The sequence below is a fragment of the Mustela erminea genome, chromosome 7, assembly GCF_009829155.1.
Source record: "Mustela erminea isolate mMusErm1 chromosome 7, mMusErm1.Pri, whole genome shotgun sequence".
NCBI classification, from domain to species: Eukaryota; Metazoa; Chordata; class Mammalia; order Carnivora; family Mustelidae; genus Mustela; species Mustela erminea.
In genome coordinates, this window is record NC_045620.1 from 117,664,879 (window position 1) to 117,688,327 (window position 23,449).

The 23,449-nt window shown below is 49.7% G+C and overlaps 1 protein-coding gene across 2 annotated transcripts in view; it reads right to left on the minus strand.

The window, feature by feature from the left end:
• The window catches only part of LBH (LBH regulator of WNT signaling pathway), a 30,989-nt gene extending 7,752 nt beyond the window's left edge, over nucleotides 1-23,237 (minus strand). The window contains exons 1-4 of one of the 2 annotated variants that reach the window (XM_032353061.1): nucleotides 23,117-23,237; nucleotides 22,835-22,988; nucleotides 22,367-22,417; nucleotides 14,666-14,768 (exon numbers count right to left, since the gene is read on the minus strand). In XM_032353061.1, coding sequence (XP_032208952.1) covers nucleotides 14,666-14,743 — 78 coding nt within the window. In that variant the 5' untranslated portion in view covers nucleotides 14,744-14,768; nucleotides 22,367-22,417; nucleotides 22,835-22,988; nucleotides 23,117-23,237. Of the gene's footprint in view, nucleotides 1-14,665; nucleotides 14,769-17,379; nucleotides 17,617-22,366; nucleotides 22,418-22,834; nucleotides 22,989-23,116 lie in introns of those variants that run through there. The other variant, XM_032353060.1, reaches the window with a different exon arrangement.
• Between the last annotated feature and the right edge of the window lie 212 nt (nucleotides 23,238-23,449).

Genomic DNA, 23,449 nt, shown 5'->3' on the forward strand with positions numbered 1-23,449 from the left:
GGTGTTTCTGTTTTTGCAGGGCATGGGTTAGGCCAAGCGGAACAAAAAGCATTGTCTTGTCCAGATCCTGGTCTTCCATAGAAGCCCCTGCGGCTAGCAATCTTTCCCTTATGCACCTCCACAACCTCCCCCTCTCCCAGCCCACTCCAGCAGTCGACTGCCCGGGCCATCCGACCCCTCCTGCCGCTCAGCTTCCCAAAGTCTGGGTTTCTTATTTTTCCTGCAGAACAACAATGGATTGGCCATGTGTGTTTATTCCTTCCTAGGAGTGGCTGGTTTCTAACAATGGGCAGATCTCCACCAGCATCCTGCTCTGCCAAGGGAGCAGTGAATCCAAACTAAAGCCACCCTGCTGTTTGTCCCCTAACAACATGTGAAGGCAAGGAATATATGTATGTTCTTCGAAATACTTGCCTCCTGCTATTTTACCATCATCACCACCATCATCACTATTTGCATTTTACTGACTTTTCAAAGTGCAACGTGGTTAGTAAGAACAGAAAGAACCAGAGCAAACAGCAGAGGGGCTCCTAACTGGATTCAGGGAGGAAGAACAGTCTCATCTCCAGTCGGATGCAAGTCGCCTCATTTCCCATCCCTGACGCTCTCGCTCTGCTCAAATCCCTCTGGTCTGGGGCTTTGGAACATCCACCCTACTCTCTCCTACCCTTCTCTGGTGTCTCTAATCCTATGAGGAGACTTGAGGAGAGATTTCAGGCTTTGTAACAACTGTGGGTTCTCCTTCCTTTGGATTAGAGATGCTTAAACCTCCAGCCCTGAAACTTAAAAGAAAAGGAAATCCTCCAGATAAACACCATCCTTCATAAACATCTCTCAAACACACACCCATCCTGCAGGTCAAGAGTTCCAAATTCCAATTAATTAGCACTAATTGCTACTGATAACTCTGGGCCCAGTGAGCTGATGGGGATTTTGGAAGGTTAAAGAACATTTCTCAAAGCTCTCCAGAGCAGTAAGAGAAAGAGCGCCATTATCCGGCATAGATGATTTCAAATACCCACATCCTATTGACTATATTATCATTGCCCTTTAGAAAGAAGACATGCCTCCCAATCACCTCTGGGCCCCTAGGGATGACAGATCCCTTTCTCCATCCTCCTCCATTAATACTGGCCAAATGTCCCAAAGCATACCTCCTCTCATTCAGAAAGCCCAAAATGGCACAGCTACCATTTCCAACCATTCTCTCATTCTTGGTTTTGGAGACAAAAATCTTGAATGTTTGGCCTAGTTCCACAGACCTCCCGTCATTGTCTGGATTCCCCTTCCTGACCCCTAACCACTTGACTTCCAAACACGTCCCTGCATGGAAACAGCCCCTTCAAGTCTCTGAGGACTTCCTTACAGTCCTGCCCCATGGCCTTTGCCTGGCTTTCACTCAACACCACCTCTGCAGCACCCCACCAGGCCATTCAGCCTGCTTCAGGCTTCACAGTCTCTCCTGATTCATATGCCCCTGCCCTGGCTCATCTACCTTCATCTTCCCTAGACAGATGCCCTCCCTAGACTAGGTGTCATCCTAGGCTTCTCTTCAGACTCTGCTTCCTGGCTTCACCTGTCCATCACAGGCAGAGGATTTCCCAATCTACAGCTGCACTTCCCTCCTCCCACCTTCCATGAAACATCTCCACTTAGATAACATCCATCATCTCCAACTCACTTGTCCCAAAGTGGGGTCATCAGCTAATGGACCCATCTTCCTTTAAGTTAAAAACTTTTTTTTTTCTTCCCAAACAGGAAGCCTTGCTTGATAGTAGGCGCTATAAGAGAGGTCTGGAGATTTTACTTGGTCAGAACTGCAGTACTGATGCTACAACACTGAAACGAACAAGGCTGTACTCCTAGAAGCTGTCTATACTAGCAAGGAGGCAATGGCCCTGTTGTCCTCTGATCAGACCTATTCTTTCTGTTCAGTCTAGAGCAGTGGTTCTCAAAGCTCAGATCCCAAGCTCCTTTCCTGGAAGGAGTGTCCACAGAGTTAAAATACTTTCTTTTTTTTTTTTTTTTTTTTAGATTTTATTTATTTGATAGAGATCACAAGTAGGCAGAAAGGCAGGGAGAAAGGAGGAAGCAGGCTCGCCGCTGAGCAGAGAGCCTAATGCGGGGCTCGATCCCAGGACCCTGAGATCATGACCTGAGCTGAAGGCAGAGGCTTTAACCCACTGAGCCACCCAGGCGCCCCTAAAATACTTTCTTAATAGTACAAAGATGTCATTTGCCTTTCTCCCTGTGTTGACCCTGGCACTAATGGCATACAAAACACTGGGGGGTGAAATTGCTGACACCTTGGCAGAATTAATGAATGCAGCAGCAGCAAACTGTACCCGTAGTCATTATAGTCTTTACCACCTCCAACTCACAATAAAAAAAAAAAGAAAAAAAGAAAAGAGAAAAGGAAAAAAGAAAAGAAAAAAAGACCTAATATCCTTGATAAAGCAGTCAAAATGAATTTTTATTAAATAATGCTTCTTAAGTACATGTTGTTTTAGTACTGTATGTGATAAAATGGAAAGCCAGCAGCAGACAGCACTCTGCTGCATCCCAAAGTACAACGGTCATCTCAAGAAAAAGCACTCATGTGATGCAGTTACCAGCTCAACTAGCCACTTCCCCCATGGAACACTGTGTCTACTTGAAAACATGACTGCCCAATAAACCATGGTTGTTTTGACTTGGGTATTCGGGGGACATGTCCTCAAAAGTGAGCAAAATAAGCACATCACTTTGTGGAAAATGACTAACAATATTTGGTCCCAATGATAAAAAATCACGCTTTCAAGCATAAATCGTATCAGCCACTGTAAACATGTCTGTTCCCTAATACTTGAAGGTTTTCTGATGAGACCGGTAAAGACATGCATAAATGTGACTTTCTGATGTTTTAGGATGCAATGTGTCCATATTTGGAAGCTCTGTCTTACTCATCGAACAGGTATTTTCCAAATGATCAACACATCACATTACAAAACCAAAAGTGGGGAAAGGACCCATTCAAAGTGTCAGACAGACTGCTGCTGGATTTGAATGGAAGAGCACAAAAACCTCACTGATAAGGTTTCAGATTCCATGTTGCTGCTAGCCTTTCAGAAACCACCACTTGTTGAATTTTCATGAAACAGCAAAGAAAAAATACCTGAATAAGGCTATGAAGATATTTCTTCCTTTTCTTAACTTTTCTAACAGATCTTGCATGGCCCAGATTGTCTTCATTTACTTCAACCAACATGTATGGCAACAAATTGAATGCAGAAGCAGGTATGAGAGTCTAGCCATTTTCTATTAAGCCAGATATTAAACAGATTTGCCAAAAAAAAAAAATGCGAAACAATGCCTTTCTTCTCACTAAACTTTGGTCTGGGTTTGGTTTTTAAAAACATATTTATCTTTATTAAAAACCGTTATTTATATTAACATGTAATGGTTTTACTGCTATTTTAAAGGGATTAAAACATGAAAATTTTAAACATTCTGTTTTAATATCAAAAGACAGAGCCCACATAAACAAAGAACTCTGGGGGTCCTAAATAATTTTTAAGAATGTGAAAGGGGCTGAGATCAAAACATTTGAGAACTGCTGGCCTAGAGAAAAAAACACCCTCCAGAGGATGACCACATTAAGTCAAGGTTGAAGGAAGGTATGTTTTAAAACTGGAGAAGACTGGAGAGGAACACAAAGTTGCCTTCAAACAGCTAGAAGGCTGACATGAAGAAAAGAGCAGATTTCTTTCTAACTCCAGTGGGTGGAGCTAGGATCAGGACGGAGGATTTCACCTCATTACACGACCTTCTAACAAAGGTGAGAGAATCCACTCTGTCCCGTAGAGTTGGGGAAATCAAGGCCAAAAGAAGTGATGTGAGTTTCCTCCTGAGATGACAGAGTTCTGTAGGAGCAAAGCCAAGATTAGAAACCAGTTATCCAGATTTGTAGCCCATCATCCCCTGTGCTGAGATGTTCTGAAATGCCATCGCTGGTTATGTCCAAAGAACACCTAAGTGACCCAAGACCACACTGCAGTCACGTGTACTCCCGCGTCTGAGCGGCTCTAGTGCCAGTTTGAGTCCACCTGCTTATCTACTCTCTGAAAGAATTTGGAAAAACTCTGTGTCCTTCCACATGTTCTTAAACTGACATCTAAAACTCCTGATATATTACAAACATGAACATTTTCTTTTCTTTTTTTCTTTTAGGATTTTATTTATTTATTTGACAGAGAGAGATCACAAGTAGGCAGAGAGGCAAGCAGAGAGAAAGAGGGAAGCAGGCTCCCTGCTGAGCAGAGAGCCCGATGCGGGGCTCCATCCCAGGACCCTGAGATCATGACCCGAGCCGAAGGCAGAGGCTTTAACCCACTGAGCCACCCAGGCGCCCACAAACATTAACATTTGAAAATGGAATTTTTATACCACTCTTTTAAATGTACCCAATGTCTCATAAATTCCAAAGTAACTTGGTATCAACTATCACCCATGAAAAAACTCATGAACAGGACACCTGGGTGGCTCAGTCGCTTAAGCATCTGCCATCACTTCAGGTCATGATCCCAGGGTCCTGGGATGGAGCCCCATGTCTGGCTCCCTGTTCCACAGGGAGTCTGCTTTTGCCTCTGCCCTTCCCTCCCCAACCCCCCTAACTCGTGCACTCTCTCTCAAATAAATAAAATATTTAAATATTTAAATAAAATATTTAAAAAGATAAAAAACAAACTCATAAACAAGCTCTAAAATCTTATTCTTTTCTCTGCTTGAAACTGTATCTCCATCCTACTGTTCATTGGAATTTTAATATAAGTTTTTAGTCATTAGCTTTTTTCATACTTCTCTACAATAGACAGTCACATATACAAATGGACAGTTAATATTTTTATGTCAAATGACCCTAAGGCCTGTTAGCAACAACAAATCTGGACTGGCTCATGGCAGCTATGTAACTGATCAATAAACATACCGCAAGTAATTGTTCCACACAAAGGTAATCTTTTTTATTGGTTTCTTCATGTGATAGATCGGCGGGATTTTATGGAACTTCCTAGGCAGTAGCATTTTGAATGGCCCATTTGTCTGATGACCTTCTGGTTTCTACACCCTAGGGAAAGTCACCTTAAAAGACTCAGGAGCAAGAAGCAGTTCCTTCTCTTATAAGTGGGGGGGGGGGGGGGGGCGCAGAAGGGCACGCTTGACAAGAAAGTAGGCAAAGAACCTGGGGAAGCCCGGGTTCAGGAAACGGGATTTTCGAACAGCAACACAGGGAGGCTGAAGATGTGGGACTAGGTTTCGCGAAAATACTCTCTGCTGTCACATCCCTTCGAAAATTTCCGTGAACCCCAGGGGCAGCTGTCCTCTGGTTTTAACACTTTGTTAAAACATCAAGTAGTATATACACGGAGCATTATTAACAAGTAATTTGGCCTGAGAACCTCTGATCTCAGGCTGCCGAGGAAAACAGCCAGAAAAGATACTAAGGCTTCAACTGCCACATGTGAGGGGCAAATGACCAAAGAATTACAGGAATCATGATTGAGTGTTAGCTAATCTTTAAGAATGCTTTCATCTAGAGGATACAAGAGTCGGAGAGAAGAAATTCCTTCATGATAACAATAGTGATGCCAGTCTCCGGAAGTTGGACACCATGGTAATTAACGCCTACTTGTCCACATACACAGGATGGCTCAATTATCTTACTTACTTGTTTAAAACACATAAAAATAAAACTCTATCACTACATAGATGGAAAACTAGTATTACTTGTCATAAGCAGTAACCATAAAAATATACTGCCATTTCTAAAGTTTGCGTTAACACCTGAACGCACTTTGTAAACCACCAGGAATCTGCGGACCCTACTGGAACACTGGCTTGGGCTGCTTACTTGTTGCAAAGAAACTGAGGTTTGCACAGTTGTTAGGTAAAAGGCACCTGAGTTCTGGGCCCAAAACTTCTATAATGCTCAGATCTGCTTCTAAGAGCCCAGTCCATCCTGGATTCCAGAGAAGCCATATTTCTAAACCATGACCATTCCATGAGCCACACGTGGCACCCCAAGAGAGCATGATGGCTTAGGGGACCATATTTGCATCTGTCCAAACGTCATGGGTCTCCAGGCAGAGATGATATCACTGGTCTTCCTCAAGGTCACTTGGTGTTCCATTGTCATTAACAGAATAAAGGAGACAAGTAGGACAGTTGCCGACCCACATGCATCTATAATCCAGAGTGTGTCATTATACCCAGGAAGGGACAAAAACATGATCACCAGCTATTTTGCAAGGCTGGCTAAGTGCTGCCTAAACATCATTTGTTGTTATCGTCTCTGCTCAAAATACACAAGGAACAAACTACAAGATGTACAACATCGCCTAAACACTCTGAAATAAACCAAACACCTTTCTGACTTTTGCCACAGAGCGCTTTCATGATCTCATCTCTATAGCTTTTATACCCCTGAAGTTCTAGGCGCTAGAGCTTTCCAGGCGAGAAGATTCTCTTCTGATAAACCCTTCTATTTGTTTTCTGTCTTTAAAGTAATATATAATCAAGAAGCTTAATGATGTTGAATCTCTTTGAATTAGTACTTCCAAGAATTTATTCCAAGGAAAGAAATCAAGTCTATGCAGAGATTCATGTAAAATAATGTTCAGAGCAGTGTTCTTTGCAGGAACAAAATGTGCCATACCCTAAAAAGATTTGGCAGTAAGAAGTAGCATGTAACAAAACGAAAGGCCTTTTTCCAAAGAAAAACAAATGGACAGAGTCACAAAATTATAGTAAGTGAAAAAAAATTTACTAGAGCATACACATATTTATCCCAATTTTATTTTTTTAAACATAAATGTATACAAAAATACTAGAAGTAAACATACCAAAATATTTCAGTGACAGAAATATGGGTGGGTTTTTGTATTTTAAATTCTTCTAAATTTCTAGAAGAAATCAGTATTATCTTTATAGTTATAACACACACCACTCACACACACAACTTTTGACTTAGAAACTGTCCTAAGACTCTACTCTGAGAAAAATGTATCAACTATGGACAGACTGATATATAAAGCTATATATAAATCATCACATAATTTGTAAGAGGAAAAACAGATAATCTAAAAGTTTTCAACAACTGGAGAATGGGAAAAAGAATCATGTTTTAGGCGCGCCTGGGTGGCTCAGTGGATTAAGCCACTGCCTTTGGCTCAGGTCATGATCTCAGGGTCCTGGGATTGAGTCCCGCATCAGGCTCTCTGCTCAGCGGGGAGCCTGCTTCTCTCTCTGCCTGCCTCTCTACCTACTTGTGATCTCTCTCTGTCAAATAAATAAATAAAAATCTTAAAAAAAAAAAAAAGAATCGTGTTTTAACTTTAGGATCTAATACTGTACACTTATTAAAAATTCTGGCTTTGAAGCATTTTTAAGATAAGTTGAAATGATGAGATGCTGACAACTTCCACAATGGTAAGTAAAAAAAAAAAAGCAGAACGCAGCTCTGCAATTTTGGCTATGTGAAAATATTAAGGGTGTTGGAAAAGATGCTAAAATGTGAACAGCTGTGATTTGGGCAAGGTGAGATCACGGTGATTTAGAAAACAAAAAGGTTAAAGAAAATTAAAATTCCATCCTGGGCAGAGGTTATGAAGACATGGCCAGTGTCTTCACAGTTTGGGAAGTAACTTTGAGAAGTAAGCAAGAGGACAATAAAATACATACTCTTCAATGAAAATATGAAATTACTGGGAAAAGGAAGAGAAAATTTTCCTATCATCTCAGCACTCCAGTCTAAAACAATCCCTATTAACATTCCACCAGCGGCCCTTTGGTCATAAGTGAGTGGTGTGTATACATGTGTGCACGTGTGTGCATGCGTGGGTGTTCGTGTGAGTGTCTACAAGTGTGTGTGTATGAGTCTGAGTCTTCAGCAGGCACCTGGGGCTCTGTCCACAGACATCAGTGGCTGAGCTCAGTGCTGCCCACACACTTTGGGCTAATAGTGACCTACTAAATCAGAGCTTGTATGCAGGTGTATGTCTGGAAAAAAACATTCGGGAATTTGGAAAGTCAAGGATGCTTCTGAAATCCACAGGGTGGACCAGTGTTCTACAAAGTAAAGGCAGGACCCAAGTTCAAGGTATATTATTAATTCCGTCTGAGAACCACCTTCAGATTCAAGTTAGGTTAAGGTCAGACCTAGAAGCCAGCCACCTCTGAACTTAGATTTGTGAATGCCCTTCAGGTTCAGGCCAATTCTACTTCGGGTGAGAGATCCAGAACCTTCCTTCCTGTTGGCTCCAATAATATCTGTGGCTGAGAAGCAAGCAGTCAATGCTGCTTCAGCTAAATGCTTGGGTGCCTCTTCTCTATAGTTTGCCTAAAAAAGGAGTTTCTGACAGCGCAGGCACCTAATGCTAGCAGTCAGGGGGCCAAAGGAGCTCCCAAACTTCCTTTAAATATAAAATGCTAGCTGAACAGTAGTCTGGAGAAACTTCTGGCAAATTAATTTTCTTCTAAGAAGATCTGTGCAATAAGGGACCTCCCCCAGCCAAGGAATGAAGCAGCAGACACGAGATCTGATTTGCTGATCAAGAATCCCCCTGGGGTGGGCACAGGGACAAGGGAAGTGTGGGGAGGCCATAGGTGGCAGAGTCAGTCCAGCGTCTCTGAACTGGAAAGGAGTGAAGGCTTGACAACCCTGAGCCCCATGTGAATGAGGGCCTGTCTTCATATGCTCCCAAGATTATTTCAGGACTTGGACCTGAAAGATCATTTCAGGACATTCACTAGACACCCAGGAATAGCTCTTGGCTCCGGTCACAAGATTCGCCACCCAAACTCATCCCTTTCCCCAATGGTACAATCCTCCTTTCTATTCAACTTCGAAGTCTGGGCCGATGTCAAGAAGATGCTGATGCTTTAAAAATCTCTGCCGTGGGATGGCTGTGGGATGGCCTCGGTAGAGGGATAGCTCTGCGTGCAGGAAACGGACAGGGGAAGGGTCCAGTGGACCCCTGCGAGCTCAGGACACAGGGGCGCAGGAACAGAGCAGTCTCAGACACAGCCCCTGGCTCCGGGCAGTGAGGATCGTGCCACCACTAGACAGGCGTCAGGCCTAACACAGGCTCTTTGAGAGAAGGCTGGGCTGCTCGGTTCTAGCGTGCAACACGTTGGCCGGGGAAGTGAAGAAAGCTTGTTCTCTCCCTGGCCACGAGACAGACTGCTGTGACCACAGCGTGTGAGCTGTTGGGGGGGCTGCAGGCCCCCCAGGGGGGCTGATTCCAGCCTCCTGCAGGCCCTCACCCCCTGGGGCACTCTAAAACAGTGAACAAGATGTTTGTGTCAAGGCTTTGGGCCTAAGAAGGAAGGCACTGGGTCCCTCAAAGGAGAGCTGATCTGAACGAGGTAGGCACGGACTTAGAGGCCACGTGTGTAGACACATGCCCACTCAGAAACGAGGCGCTCCTTGGGCTTTGGCCCCAGGTGACCCGAACTGCCTGTTTTGCCTCACCTCGTTATGAGCTGTACCAGGGAGGGAGCGGAGCGGAGGGGGTGGGGAGAGGAGAAACAAAACTTGCTGCGATTCCAGTAACACGTCGTGGCCACAGCTGGACGTGTCCTGCCAAGTGCTCGGCAATTTTAGCTTTATTTCCCTCCAGGGACAACAGAGGCTTTTCAAGTCTGATGTTGTAGAAGATGATTTCCTAGTGACCGTGGGACTTCCGTGAGGCCACGCAGCAGGGCCTCCCAAACTCTTGAGAACATGTGGGGTACCACCCCTGGGCCTCACCAGGCGGTGGATGGGTCCCCCCCGGGAATGGCCTCCTGAGCAGGGCTTGTCGGGGAGGGAAGCGGGGACGATGAGGAGCTCAAACCTCTCTGAGCGCTGAACCCTGGCTGGAAGCTCGACCTGTCATGTATTTCAGCACGTGCATTTGCACCGATGGGAGCACCCAGGAGGAGCCAGACTCGGGGGTCTTCCTAAAGAAAGGCTCCACACAGAGGGGGTTTCCAAACCGAGGCCTAACTTTAGAGATTAACCCGAGCCTGTTCGCTGAGACAGGACTTGCGCTTCTGATAAAGGGAGGCAGCAAGAGGGGGACGGGGGATCCCACTGCTGTCGGGCCTTGCAGAGAGAGGAGACTGAGAGATCCCATCGGGGTGGGGGCCAGCTCTCAGCCGGCCTAGTGCTCTACCCCCGTCCTGAACGCCCAGCTCCGACTCGGGCTCTCACACTGCAAGAAGCAAAGGACAGAACTGTGGCAAGAGGTCAGCCACCCCCCCCACTCTCCCTCCTCCCTCTGGTGCAAAAGCCAGGCTATCCCTCCTCCAGTCTTAGGAAGAAGGGGAGGAGGCAGGGAAGTCCTGAGCTCTGCAGATCAAAGGCAAGGCACAGGACACAGAAGGCTGCGAAGAGCGAGCTCCTTCTCCGGTGCCTCCTCCCTGCCTTCCCCCGAGGAGAGCCCGCTGCCTGTCGGACTGCCGAAGGGATGTCAGGGGGCAGGAGTACGTGACCAAGAACAGCAGAGGGGATAAGGAACAGCCAGAGATGCGCCAGCTGATCAGAGAGGAATTTAAAGAGCCTAGAGAAGGACAGAGCTATCAGATCTCCGTCCAGATGCTAGAGAAGAGACTATTTTAAATGCAAACCTAGAAGCCATACCTCTCTCTAAGGCTTAGTGAGAACGGTAAGACTGCTGAAGGCTCACTGTGCTGTGCCGGGGGCAAGTCAGGGAGCAAGGCCAGACTGCCGAGAGCCCTTGGGTCTGGGCCGTGCCGGCATCTACAGACAAACGCTCAGGATCCTTCCCCACGCAGGACCCAGGCCAGGTCAGCTGCAGCAGGAAAAGAGACCCCATCAGAGAGGCGAGGCACTCCAAAATGCTTCCCTCTTAGAGCCTCCGGAGCCAATGGAGGGCCCCACAAGGCAGCCGCTGACCAGTGCTTCCTTAAGTTGGGGCCAAGGAAGAAGGTGTCAGCAGGAGATGCTTTGGTGCCACGAGTGGGGGTACCATGGGAGGCCCACAGACTCCATGAGGGGAGGGAGCTGCCACCATCCGGGATCTAAATGTCCTCAAGGGGACCCTCCCACTCAGTCCAAGTGACCCGGAGACTCCCCACAGCCCACCCAGAATGTACTCAGACTTTCATGTAACTGTTTACTCACACCCCCAGCAAGGTGCCATAATTCATGCCTAGCGGGTGTGCAGACATGGAGTTCCTATACCGAGCTGACTCTCCAAATAAATGCTAAGATGAAACCAGGCACTGGCTCTGTTGACTTTTATAGATGCTCACAAAACAACACTAACTCCCAAGCACGAAAGGTAGGGCTGACCCAAATTTTCCAGGGGATAAAGATATTTATCCAAAGCCTTGGTAGGCCTGAGCTGGAAAGACCCTTTAAAAACCCTAAAGCAGAGGGGTGCCTGGGTGGCTCAGTGGGTTGGGCCTCTGCCTTCAGCTCAGGTCATGATCTTGGGGTCCTGGGATCAAGTCCTGCATCGGGCTCCCTGCTCAGCGGGGAGCCTGCATCTCCCTCTCTCTCTCTCTGCCTGCCTCTCTGCCTACTTGTGATCTGTCAAACAAATAAATAAACTCTTTTAAAAAAGAAAACGAAACAAAACCCTAAAGCAGAAGCAAAGACGGCCAGCTTTCAGATCATCAAACTCAACCTCACCAAAACAACCACCATTCACTTGGCACCTGTCTGGAAAGGCCTGGAACCAGCAAGTATCTTGGGCTGGGGAGGCTGATGGGCACAAAGAAGGAAAGAAGGCCTCCCCTGCCCTCAGAGCCTTGGGCAGGACCCGCACCCACAAAGGGCAGGGCGGCATTACTTCAGAACACAAATGCCACAGGTGTTGAAAGAAGAAAGAGGTCACATCTGGGGCAGAGAAATGAGGAAAGCTTCCTTCTTGGGTAGATCTGGAAGGTGGGGGAATGACTGACAAAGTCCAGGGTGCCTATCCATTTTACGACCTTGTCTCAAGGTCAAATCACAAGCCTGAGGTTCTTTTTTATCTGCCAAGTTGGGACTGATGTCTCCTCCCCACTTTCAGTGCCTTGGAAAAGCAGGGCCTGGTGAAAGCCATGTACTATTATTACTCTCTCGGGAAGGACGCCAAGAGCAGAGTTCTGAGATGTCCCGCCCCAGATCTGAGCCCAGCCCGAGCATGCACCGGGGACGGGCTTGGGCCCGCGTAGTCCCGGCCAGTCCCCAGAGCTCCGGCGGGAATGTGTTTAATTGCATGACACGAGCTCTGAGTGGGCCCAGAGGATATTGGTCATATAACAATTGCTGGATCAGCCGGCTGCAGAGCCCAGCAGCTGGCATAAACTGGGGCAAGCCAAGGGGTATCTGGGTGTGCAAGAAAATTAGATTAGAGATGGAGTTGCTCTCTCCCGGTCCTAATATTCTCTCAGGGCCCAGCCCCAGTCTGACTGGCCAAGCCTTCTCACGGCCATCCGTACCTGGACTGACCATGGCCTTGCGCCGCTGCCCCAGACTGCCTATGCTCCGGGTATTATGCCCATGCTGCTCTCCCCGGGAGCCCTGGGCCCTCCACCAAGCGCCCACCGCAGCATAGTGCAGACAGCAAGCACCCAGGACAAATGATGCTCTCCCCCCCTTCCTCTTCAGCAGGCAACCAGAAGACCTTCCTGAAATCTGGTGACAAGAGCGCTTTGAAGCTCCAGGTAAGGTATTTTGGAAGTGGACAGTAGCCCTCGCCCGGGCAGCAGGAACGGATTTCCCAAGGGGCCAGACTCTTAGGCCAGCTCCACCTAGGAGAGAGTTAGGGCCCTTTCTCAGGTGGCATCATGACATCTGGGGAGCCCGGAGGCGATCGGATGGTCACTGCTGCGACCCCAAGTCAGCCTCCCCCCACCAACGGCGGTACGTTCCACGCCCTTCACCTGTCCTGGCCCTCACTCTGGCAGGGTGGCCCGAAGGTGGAGACAACGGCGCGGCAGGATGTGGCACCTTGATCCCGGGAAATGTTCAAAAGGAGAACACAGAAAGCACACACAAGCTATAGTGAGACTGTGTTTGGAAGCGTTCTGTGATGGAACGCTAAAACCCAGAACTGAGAGAAAACCTCACCTGTAACCACAAAGAGATTCGGTCTGATTCAGAGGCTTGGAAACTGGTATCCAAAAACACCCTCACTGGTGGGCCAGGAAACTTCTACCCTCTCACAGGCTTTGGGGCCTTCGATGGTCTCTCTCAGACCCACTCTGGGGGCAGAGGGTAGAAAACCAACCAGGAAAGGGTATTCCCCCCCACTTCCCTCATCTCCTCAGGCCACATGAATACTTCTTTCCAGCCAGCCAAAGGGGCTCGGCCAGACCCTGACACCGAACAGAGGGGCCTTCCTGAGCCTCCCCGTCTGAGGTGACCCTGCTGTCAACTACCAAGTTACCTCACACGAACTCAGCTCTCACCTCAGCTCTCTGATCAACCTTCCCTCTTCACACACCCACAGCTCTCTGTTTCTTCCTTTACAAAATAAATGCCCTGGAATGGTTCTACAGAACAACTAGCCAGAGCCAGTCTAGATTCTAAGCAAGAACCAGCTCGAGGTCCGGACCCATGACATACCGGAAGAGCGAGGCTTTGCAGTTTGGGACTACAACAGTGTGAGCCTGTTTCTTCGTCTGTTAAACAGAGCAAGAGCTCCCGCCTCAGAGCTCTGGTCGAGAGTAAATGAGCACCATCTGGAAAGCGCCCTGCTCACGGCAGACATTCAGTTAGTATCTGCTAAATGGGCCCACGAGCCCATTCATCTTCCTTCCCCAAGCCAAGCACCGTTTGCACACAATTTCCCTAGCTCCAAAGTCTTCCCTTAAAAATAGACTCCTTCCCCACCCACATGTAAGAACCTCGGGACTCTCCTTGGAAATATGAGCTGTTCACGTCTCCAGAGACAGTAAGGTGCCGTGTAGCTAGCTGGGGGCAGCAGACGAGCGCACCGCAGGTGAGGAAGAGCACTGTTTCAAGAGTCTGAAGGTCACATTGAGGGCACTTTTTGAGGTCCTCCTGTATTTTGGATCCATCACATAGGACAATGTCTAATCTAGACGCCAGAAATCACACCCCTGAGACAGCTTGCCTCTGGGGAAAGGGCTCCTCAATTCTACGTACTCTGAACATTAACTCTGTGGGCCTCAGTGGGTCAACCATCACCTGAGGAAGAAAGCAGCATTCCACTCCACCAAATCACCTCTCCCCATAAGCTACCCTTCGAGGTGATGTTTCTAGTGCCCAAGGCATGGCTGTGAAGGGAAGCGCTGGTCTGGACTGACTGCTCAAATCATATCTGCCCCCCTTGCTGCTGCCAGTGTGAGAGGCCACAGCAGCCAGGATGACTAATGAGTGACATCGGTTCACGCCTGCCGAACCCTGACTGCGTCCCAGGCACCGTGAATGCCTTCCACACAGCATCTCCTCAGGTTGAATCTTTACCACAGTCCCCTGAGGTAATGACTATTGTTGCCCCATTTTACAGACAAAGAAACTGAGGCTCACTGGCATGAAGGGAGTTTCCCAAGGTCGCACAGCTGTTCCAGGTGGCACTGGGATGCAGAACCACATCTGCCTCCAGCCCCAGCGAAAGTCACCAGGCTCTGAAGTGCCGGAAGGACCTCGGGATAGGAGAGGACTCACCTGATAGGAAAGGCCGTCCTTTCGGGGGCTGAGGCCAATCTCCTCCATGGATGGGGTGTTCATCATCACTTCAGTCATCTCGGCGGATCTCAGATAGTCGGGGCTGCCAAGAAACCCAGACCAAAAGTCAACAAACATGCGCGCTTTCACATTCCTATCCTTGGTGCTTTCTGCTGTTAGATCAGGGGACTGTCTGGAGGCAGGATGAGAGGTGTTCAAAACAGAACTCACAGAAAAACAAGCTCACACCCTGAGGAAGTGCCTGGTAAGCCACGGCATCAGGGCTCTCAGCCTCCCCCAACAAAGCCCTGAAACTGCTTGGAAACCTCTCTGGCAAACCTCTCTTCCCTCCTCTCCTGTGCAAGTCCCCACTGGCACAGAGAGACTCTGGATTTTCTTTTAAGTGACAGAACTAGAAAAAAACGAAACAGTAGGTAGCTGAGTCCATCTGTCTATATTAAAACCAATTCAACCCGTCTCTAGGGGAACTGCATATTATTATTACATAATGATAACAAGTCCATCTCAGGGAAACCAAGTCCAATAATGCTGCCTTCCCAAATTCCTCTCTCTCTCTCTCTCTCTCTCTGGTGTTCGTTTTTGCAAAATGTCCCACTTAAAGCCCCAAGGGGTCAGCTTTCTGCAAGCTTCACATCTGCCATCCAACCCCCTTCTCTAGGCTGGCCACAGCAGCTGCAAGCTCGAAGCCTGAAAAACATCCCCTGGATTAAAAGCCTTAAGGATGCCCAGACTCTGATTGCAAAGGAAATTTCCAGAGGGGCCAAGCTGGCCCACCAATGGCTGACATGTGAAAGTGCTTTGTACTCTGTAAGCAGGATACAAATGTTCCATTATCCTCACACAAACCACGGGCACATACAGGGTCCGGAATGCATAATGCCAAATAGTACATACCAAAGTCAGTGTACTTCCTACACAACACCCAATATTTTCACCATCATGCCTTTACACACAGTTACAAAAAAAGAAGAAAAATGTGGGCAAGGCTTTAGGCAGACTGCATCTAAGGAAACAGGGGTTTCCTTGGATTCTTCATTTCATGCTTACTACAACGAGTAGAAACAGCACTGGATTTGGAAACAGAAGCATTAGGTCTGGTGCAAGCTCTGCCATTCAAGAGCTGTGTGATCTTGAACAAGTAATATAACCTCTCTGAGCCACAGGTGCCCTGTTTCTTACCATAACGCTAATAATGCATATATCAGTTATGCTCAATGGCTAATCTCGGGTGGAAAAACCATGGCAAGCTATTAAGTGCTAACCAACTATAAAATAATTCCCAATTATTTTCTTCCCCTTACTTTCTCAAGGGATAGTAACTCTGATGGGCCCTAACACCCACCTTGGCAAGTCTGGGGTGGCCACCGGCACAAAGCTTCCAGTAGCCTTCCAAGTCTTACCCCACATGGCACCTGGCTGCTCACTCGCCAGGGAGGTGGGAGGGGAGGGGCACCCCCAAGGAGGGGGTACGCAAGCCTCACGGGTAGGGGAATTTTTATTTTGTTCTGAGAGTTCATTTCTCTAAACAGAGCCAAGGTGGGGGAGGAGAGACAGATGCTGGGCTTCCGGCGAGGGTTAGCGTCAGGAAGGAGGGGGGCGGGGGGAAGGGGACTCCAAAGGGATCCCGGGTCATGGAAAGGCTGCCCAACCGACCCGGAAAGAAACGGGCCAGAAGAGCGCCCAGAGGCTCTCGCCCGGTTCTTCGCCTGGTGTAGGGGCGCTCGCTCCTCGCTCCGGGCTGTGGCGCGGGCCCCAAAAGTTGAAGCGAGACGCATGAACTTTCCGGTTCCTGGGCTGAGCAGGACAGCGCGGAGCTGGAACCTGCGGGTCCCGCCCGCCCCGCCAGCACCTGAGGGCGCCCTCCTGCGCCGCCAGTGCTCCCCCCGGCCGCTCCTCCTCTTCCCGGGCGCAGGAAGGAAGCGGCAGCCGGCGCGGCCCCGGGCCTCGCTCCGCAACGAGCGCGGCGCCGGCGGCGCATCCCTCCCGGCCCGGATCCCGGGTCCGCACGAACCTCCTCCGCCCCTGGCCCGGCCCGGGATTCTTCCACCCCGGCCGGCGAGGGCGGCTCCCCGGCCCCAGCCCAGGCCCCCACAAAGGCGCATCGGGTTTTTGAAGAGGAATGTAATCGAGAGGGTGCGGCGTGTGCTTCTGCTGCTGCTTGTGGCTTTAACCGGGTTCCGTGTGGGGAGAGCGTTTTTCCCCACCCCTCGACGCTCTGCAAAAGCCTCCTTTGCACCAGCTCAGCCCCGCTGCCGCCGGCCTCGACGCCGAGACTTGCATGCAAACAAAAAGAAAAAGGGGAGGGGCCGGGGGAGAGCTGGAGCCCCCTGCGCCAGCCGGGGCGCGTGCCTCCCGCAGCCCTCCGCATTGGGGGTTTTATTAGCGGGATTCGGGCTTGATCCCAGGTTCTCCCCCCGCCTCCCCACCTCACCACCAGCACATACACACCCTCCCAGCCGTCACTTAAGTGAGGGCTTCGAGTTCACTCCCTTTGTCTGGATGCTCTCGGCACCACCTCCCCCCACCCCCACCTTTGCAACCTTGACGTTGACTCCTGCACGGGCTGGGGCGGCGGGTGAGTGCCGGCGTCCGCGCCGCCTGCTGCCCTCGCACCGGAGCCCGCAGGAGCGGGCGCCCGGGCCCCGCAGCCATGGCCGCGAGACGGATGCCCGCCGAGGGCGCAGGGTACTCACCAGTGAATGGGGAAATATACAGACATGAAGTCCTAGGGGAGGCTGACCCACGCCCTTGTGATTTAAAAACGGTCACCGCGTCCCGAGTAAGGATGTCAGGGGCGCAGACAGGCGCGGCAGGCGGCGGGGTGCGGGCACTAGGCGTTCGCCGGTCCGCCTTCCGGAGACAACCCCACTGCCAGGGCGTCTGCAGCGCACACGGAGCTCTCGGTTCTCCACCGAGCTCGCGGCCCCACAAAGAGCCCGGGAAGCTGTATTTATAGGGGCGGGGGCGGGGCTCGGCCCCGGGAGGCCCCGCCCCCCTCTCGCCCACTCCTGGAATAACGTCACCAAAATCATGAATGGCTTCAGCGCTCGCAGCTCCTGCAGGCGGCGGCTCGGGGGCGCGCTCGGCTCAGCTCCCCGAAGGCCGTGGTTTGCTTCCAGCCGGGCTCCCTCCCCAAGACTCACACACACAGACACGCGCGTGGATACACGCGAGCGCGCGCACACACACGCACGCACCAGTTCAATGTCAACGCCGCTTCCTGGTGACAAACCCTCCCGCGCCCGCGGCCTCCTCCTTCCACACACCCCCTGGGCACCCGGGGCGGAGGATCGTAGGCTTGAGAAGGGCACGGGACCCGCTCCGGACGTGACCGCTCGGCGGCCGCGCTGCGCGGTAGGAGGGCGCCATCCCTCGACCCTGAATGCCAGACGCCGGCGCCCTCCTTTGCACCCTCTCTCCGTCCCCGACTCATAACTCGGGACCCCTCTTCAGAGTTCATCCCCCAAACCAGGCCCGAGGCGCGTCCCTTCCATCTCCAGCAAGCTGTGTGAGAACGGGAGCATCGCTAAAAAAGAGGCAGTGGGAAGGAGGGAGGAAGCGCGAAGCCGGGGAGACCGAGTACCCGTGGGGATCGCGTTAGCTTGCAAGGGACTGGTCTGCAGCCCGCGGATCCGTGGAGGGTTTTATTTGTGTGTGAAAGGATGTGGAATCGTCGAAGGGTTTTTCCACTGGACACCTACACAACGGCGGCACGGGGCAGGGGGTGCGGGTGGGCACCCCAACCAGCCTTGACTCGGGATCTGAAACAAAGAGCTTGGGCCAAACCCCTCCCACACCGCCCGGGAATTACAACTCCAAGGTCTGTCCTGGTGGTCAGGCTTCGCAGCCCCCAGAGCCAGGCTGGGAGTCTGCCCCTCTGTGGCGGGAGCGCGTTGCTTCACACCTCTGCTTCAAAAACTCCTGTAAAATGGCTTTATAACCCTGATCTATGTGTGTACTGGGGATTGAGGAAGTGTGTGTGTGCAGGAGAGGAAGGGGGAGCTTTCAAAAACTTGGCAAAATTAAATGGGCTTTGAAGTCAATCAGCTCTTTGAAAGGTAGTGAATGTCTTGAATCCATATATAGGCTTAAAAGAGGAAATACCTAAGCGGAACTGGGGTGAGGAGCTATAGAATTCATGGTAATGTCGGTTGAACTGGGGCAGGACCATGAGGAGGCCCTCATAATTTTCATGAGCCCTCCCAAGCTAACCCAAATAAAAATAATGACAAGGATTAAATAAAAACAACCTTGCAATTTTTGGTCATTCATACATGTCCCGCCTGAGTAATAAACAGTGTACTTCCTATGAAAACACAGCTCCAAGACAACCCCTCACTCCCTGATCACCACCCCCAAGTTGATCCTTCCAACTAGAGAAATTCAGGAGCTTCTGCTCACCCCCACCCCACCGCATACCATAAATGAGAAATTGATTCATGCTTCCAAGTGCCACCGCCGTGGTGTTCCTTGGGGAGATGGCGAACTGATGGGGGCACCAGAGCTCCTGTGGACCCATGCAAAGGGGATTACTTAGCAGTACGGGATTACTGCTAACAGGGTTGTTTGTGCCTTTTGCAAGGGGGGAGAAGTTCTCAAAAGGTTGGTTGGGACATGTAGTCATCTAGGGAGTCAAAGGAGATGCCCGTGCTCGGAGAGCTGGTTTACACACTGCGGCTTTCCAGGGACTAACGCCGGCCCTGGGAGAGCAGGGCTCGTGTCTTCTGCCATTTCTCCCCAGTAGCAATCCCTGGCAAGGCCTGGGATGAAAGACTGACTCACCATTTTCATATACCAATACCCCCCCCAGTTACATATTGATGATTACTACTTGCAAAACTTTCTAGACTCAGAAAGCTATCCCTACTCCTGCAACACACACACCCTTAAAATGGCCTCATTTTGAAGAGGGTGGGATGTAAGGTCTCCACCAGCAGATGTCTGGGCTCCTGAAAAATCCCCTGCGTTGGAGAACCTTGGGGTAACTCCCTGATGCCTGCTTTTTTTTTTTTTTTTTTAAGATTTTATATATTTACTTGACAGAGAGAGACAGCAAGAGAGGGAATACAAGCAGGGAGACTGGGAGAGGCAGAAGCAGGCTGTCTGCTGAGCAGGCAGCCCGATGCGGGACTCCATCCATGGACCCTGAGGTCATGACCTGAGCTAAAAGCAGACACTTAACAACTGAATCACCCAGGTGCCCCCAGATGCCTGCTCTTGAGGAAACTTTATATTAATGCCCATTTTAACTGAAATTTACTTCTTGTCAATAAGTTGGAGTGGAAAGCAAGCCTTAGGTTAGAACCCCAAATGTACACTTTGTTTTCTGAAACCATGGCGACACATTCATTCATATGAAAATAGGGGAGGCACGGGGCTACACTTTGATGTCACTATAACAACTATGCCATTTCACAATCATAATACTTGATGTAGTGCCTTGCCGTTTTCAAAGCATTTTCATGATCTCAGCTTTCCTAAGAATGTAATAAGAGTCCCATAGCACAATATGTGGTCCCTGGCCCAGAGTGTGCAAACAGAGTCTGAAATAAATTAGGGCACTTGCCGGAGATCACTCAGCTACTCTGCTACATGGCTGTGATCATACCTGTAAAGACACAGGGTATTTAAACATGCAGACTGACCACGGCTTCCCAAATATCCTATGAGATAGGTTTCTATCCCTATTGCTTTCAAATAAAGAAACAGAAACACCACTGAGTGAAGTGAACATAGAGCCCCAGAACCTTAGAGCTGAAAGAGACTTTCCAAATCACCGAATCCAGTCTCCTCATTTTACAGGTGAGAAGACACCTAAGAGATTAAATGGCACATCCAAGGTCACCAGGCTATTAAATGGTGTAGATGGAACCTGAACGCAGGCCTTCAGACCACTGGTCAAATGTTCTTTCCACTACAGTGCTATGCCTCTGCCAAGAAGTCAGCAGCGAAAGTCAAACTCGTGATCTGGACTCTCCAAACCCTATCAGCCCACCACTGGGATTTCCTGAGCACCTACTGTGTACCGCTCAGGGATCGAAACAGCCCTCTGCACCTCTCCCTCTGCCGCCTTTGCTTCAGGGACTCAAGAGTCGAATTGCGATTCTGCTTCAACAAAAATCCAAGTGTAATCAGAACCGCCTTGCTTTCCAACATCGCCTAAATCCAGTTTCCCAGCTCCTTTTCTCTTGCACATAAAATAAGAATTAAAAAAATAATAAAAGGTACTCAGTTACCCGTGGCATCCCTGTGCAGGTATGCAGGCCGTGTAGCTAATTATTCATTGAGTAAAAAAGTCTCCATCTAAATTCCTTTGCAGTGTATTTCCATGCTTTATCTCCCTCCAGCCTTGCAAAAAGACAGCATTCCTTTTAACCTGCCTAGCAGTGGTGACGTCAGTGCTGTGTTCAGCTCCAAGGGACTTCACAAAGTAGCTGTTGCCTAAGGTGTACTTGCATCTGCTAGCATGTTTACCCCTCATGATGACTTTAAGACATAAGCACTATTGTCCCATTTGTCAGATGGAGAGAGAGAGGTTCTGAGAGGTTGAGTAACTGGGCCAGGGCCACATAGTTCTCAAATGGCTGAACCAGAATTTGACTCTGGGTCTTTGTTCTAAAGCCTCTGTTTTCCCCACAGTCCTAGGCTTATCCTAGCCCTTGTGCCTTTATTTGTTTTAACAGATCAACTACAACCTGAATATAAAATGTTAGCTCCAGGGACAGCTGGGTGGCTCTGTGTCAGCTAAGCATCCAACTCTTGATTTGGCTCAGGTCATGATCTCAGGATTGTGAGATCGAGCCCCTTCCCATCCCCCCATGCCATCATCACTGTCGCTGTCGGCATTGTCATCGTCACTATCATCATCATCATCATCATCATCATCATCATCATCGTGGGGCGGTGTCCGTGCTCAGCAGGGAGCCTGCTTCTCTCCCTCTCCCTGCTCACTCTCTCTCTTTCAAACAAATAAGTGTTTTGTTTTCTAATGTTAGTTCCAACAGCAAAGACCAGAACTACTGGACACCACCCAGTCGGCTAGGGCTGGCAGAATAAATAAATTTCCCACCCTGGGAATCTGGGAGCTTCTTAAAGACATCAGTCAAAGTCTTGGGGTTTAAAAAAAAATGAGTAGAAGAAGAGGAGTTTCTAGCCAATTTTTTTCAAGGAAACTCATTTGAGTACATAAGAAATCTGAAAGGCAAGAATGTGTGTGGGTTGATGTGAGGATGAAATGAGAGAGTGTTATGAAAACACTTGGTAAGCTGGAAAGCACTGAGCAGACGCGGGGCTTGTTTTTAAGGTGTTTTGGGGGAAAAGATGGGGTTCAGCAGAGCTGATTGTATCTGCTTTGGTTTTTCACTCAGTTCAGCCACAGACCGCCCCATTTTCCCCTGGAGTCCCTTGACTGAAGTTTCCAGCGCTGGGTGGGGGAGGGGGAGTGCCAGACATGAGAGGCAAGTAGCAGAGCTCTGCCCAGTGGGTGCTCCCAGTGTCCCCACATCACCCCTCACCCTCTACGAGTTCGTCTTTGGTGCCTCACAGCAAGTGTCCACCTGGGTTCTGGACACATGGCCAATGCCTGTTTGTGGGCTGCTTTCCCACGTAAGCCATCAGGTGACTAGTCCTCACACAAAACCACCAAACCTACCAGACAAAATCCTCTAGCCTTTGACTTACTTTGCTGTGAGTTCTCAGGCCTGTGGCATGGCTTCTCTGTGCTGCAGACTCCTAAAGCAATAAAGGAGGCAAGAGGAGTCTTTTGAGTTCTCAGAACACTCAGAAGGCTAAGAGAAATTTCTTCTATCAATGCTCGAGGGGAGAGTGCTTTGCATCCTCCCATCCAGGCTCTGAGGCCCGACAGAAAGCCTGTGGGCACTCTTGCCCTGTACCGTCTTAGGAGGGGTCTCCTTTCCACCCAGAACCTCCTCACCCCGCAAAGAAGCCTGCGATCTGGAATCTTGCCTTCCCAAATATCAAAGAGATTCAGCCCTGGCTTTTTCTTTATTTCTATCAAGGGGCCCTTGAACCAAAGGGATTTTGTGAGAAAGAAAACTCTACGGAATCTTTGGGGTCCAGGCTCTTGAAAGAAAACACCCAAACTGGAACCAGTTCAAGGCTCTCGTGTCCAATTAAGGAAATACTCACATTCCTATCCTAGCTCCGGCTCCGGCATGCTCTCTCTCTTTCCACATCTACACAGGAATGCACGTTAACAGCCAGAAGAGAGGTTCCTATCACCAGGACCCTATCATATAGCACGGGGCTCCTCGGGGTGGGCTCCAGCTGGCTGACACCTTCCCTGAGTTAGACAAAGAACACGCACCATGGAACAATCCAAATTCCCTTCATACCTCTATGGCTCCCCTCCCCCCACCAGCACCCCCCTCCCCCGCCCCTCAGCCTGGGACCAGAGGAACTCTGTCATACCTGTGGGTTATGAAAAAAGAGGAAAACACAATAGTTTCTTGTGAAGAAAGGCACTTTCAGTTTTCTTTTCAAGTATACAGGATGTCGCCCTGCTTCCTCCAGGGGCAGCTGCGTCCCTCCTGGCTTCATCCCCAGGGCTCCGAGGAGGAGGAGTGAGCCGGGGAGCAGCTCCTTCAGAGGGCCTCTGCCAATGGTAACCCGAGCTCACACCAGCTCGCTGGAGTCCCAAGTGTGCTTCACACCCACACAGTGCCCGGCCCTGGGATCAGATGGCTGGGTCCATGTTACACTTCCCTGCCCGTTCAGCAACAGTCCCACCGGGTCCTGGGCAGC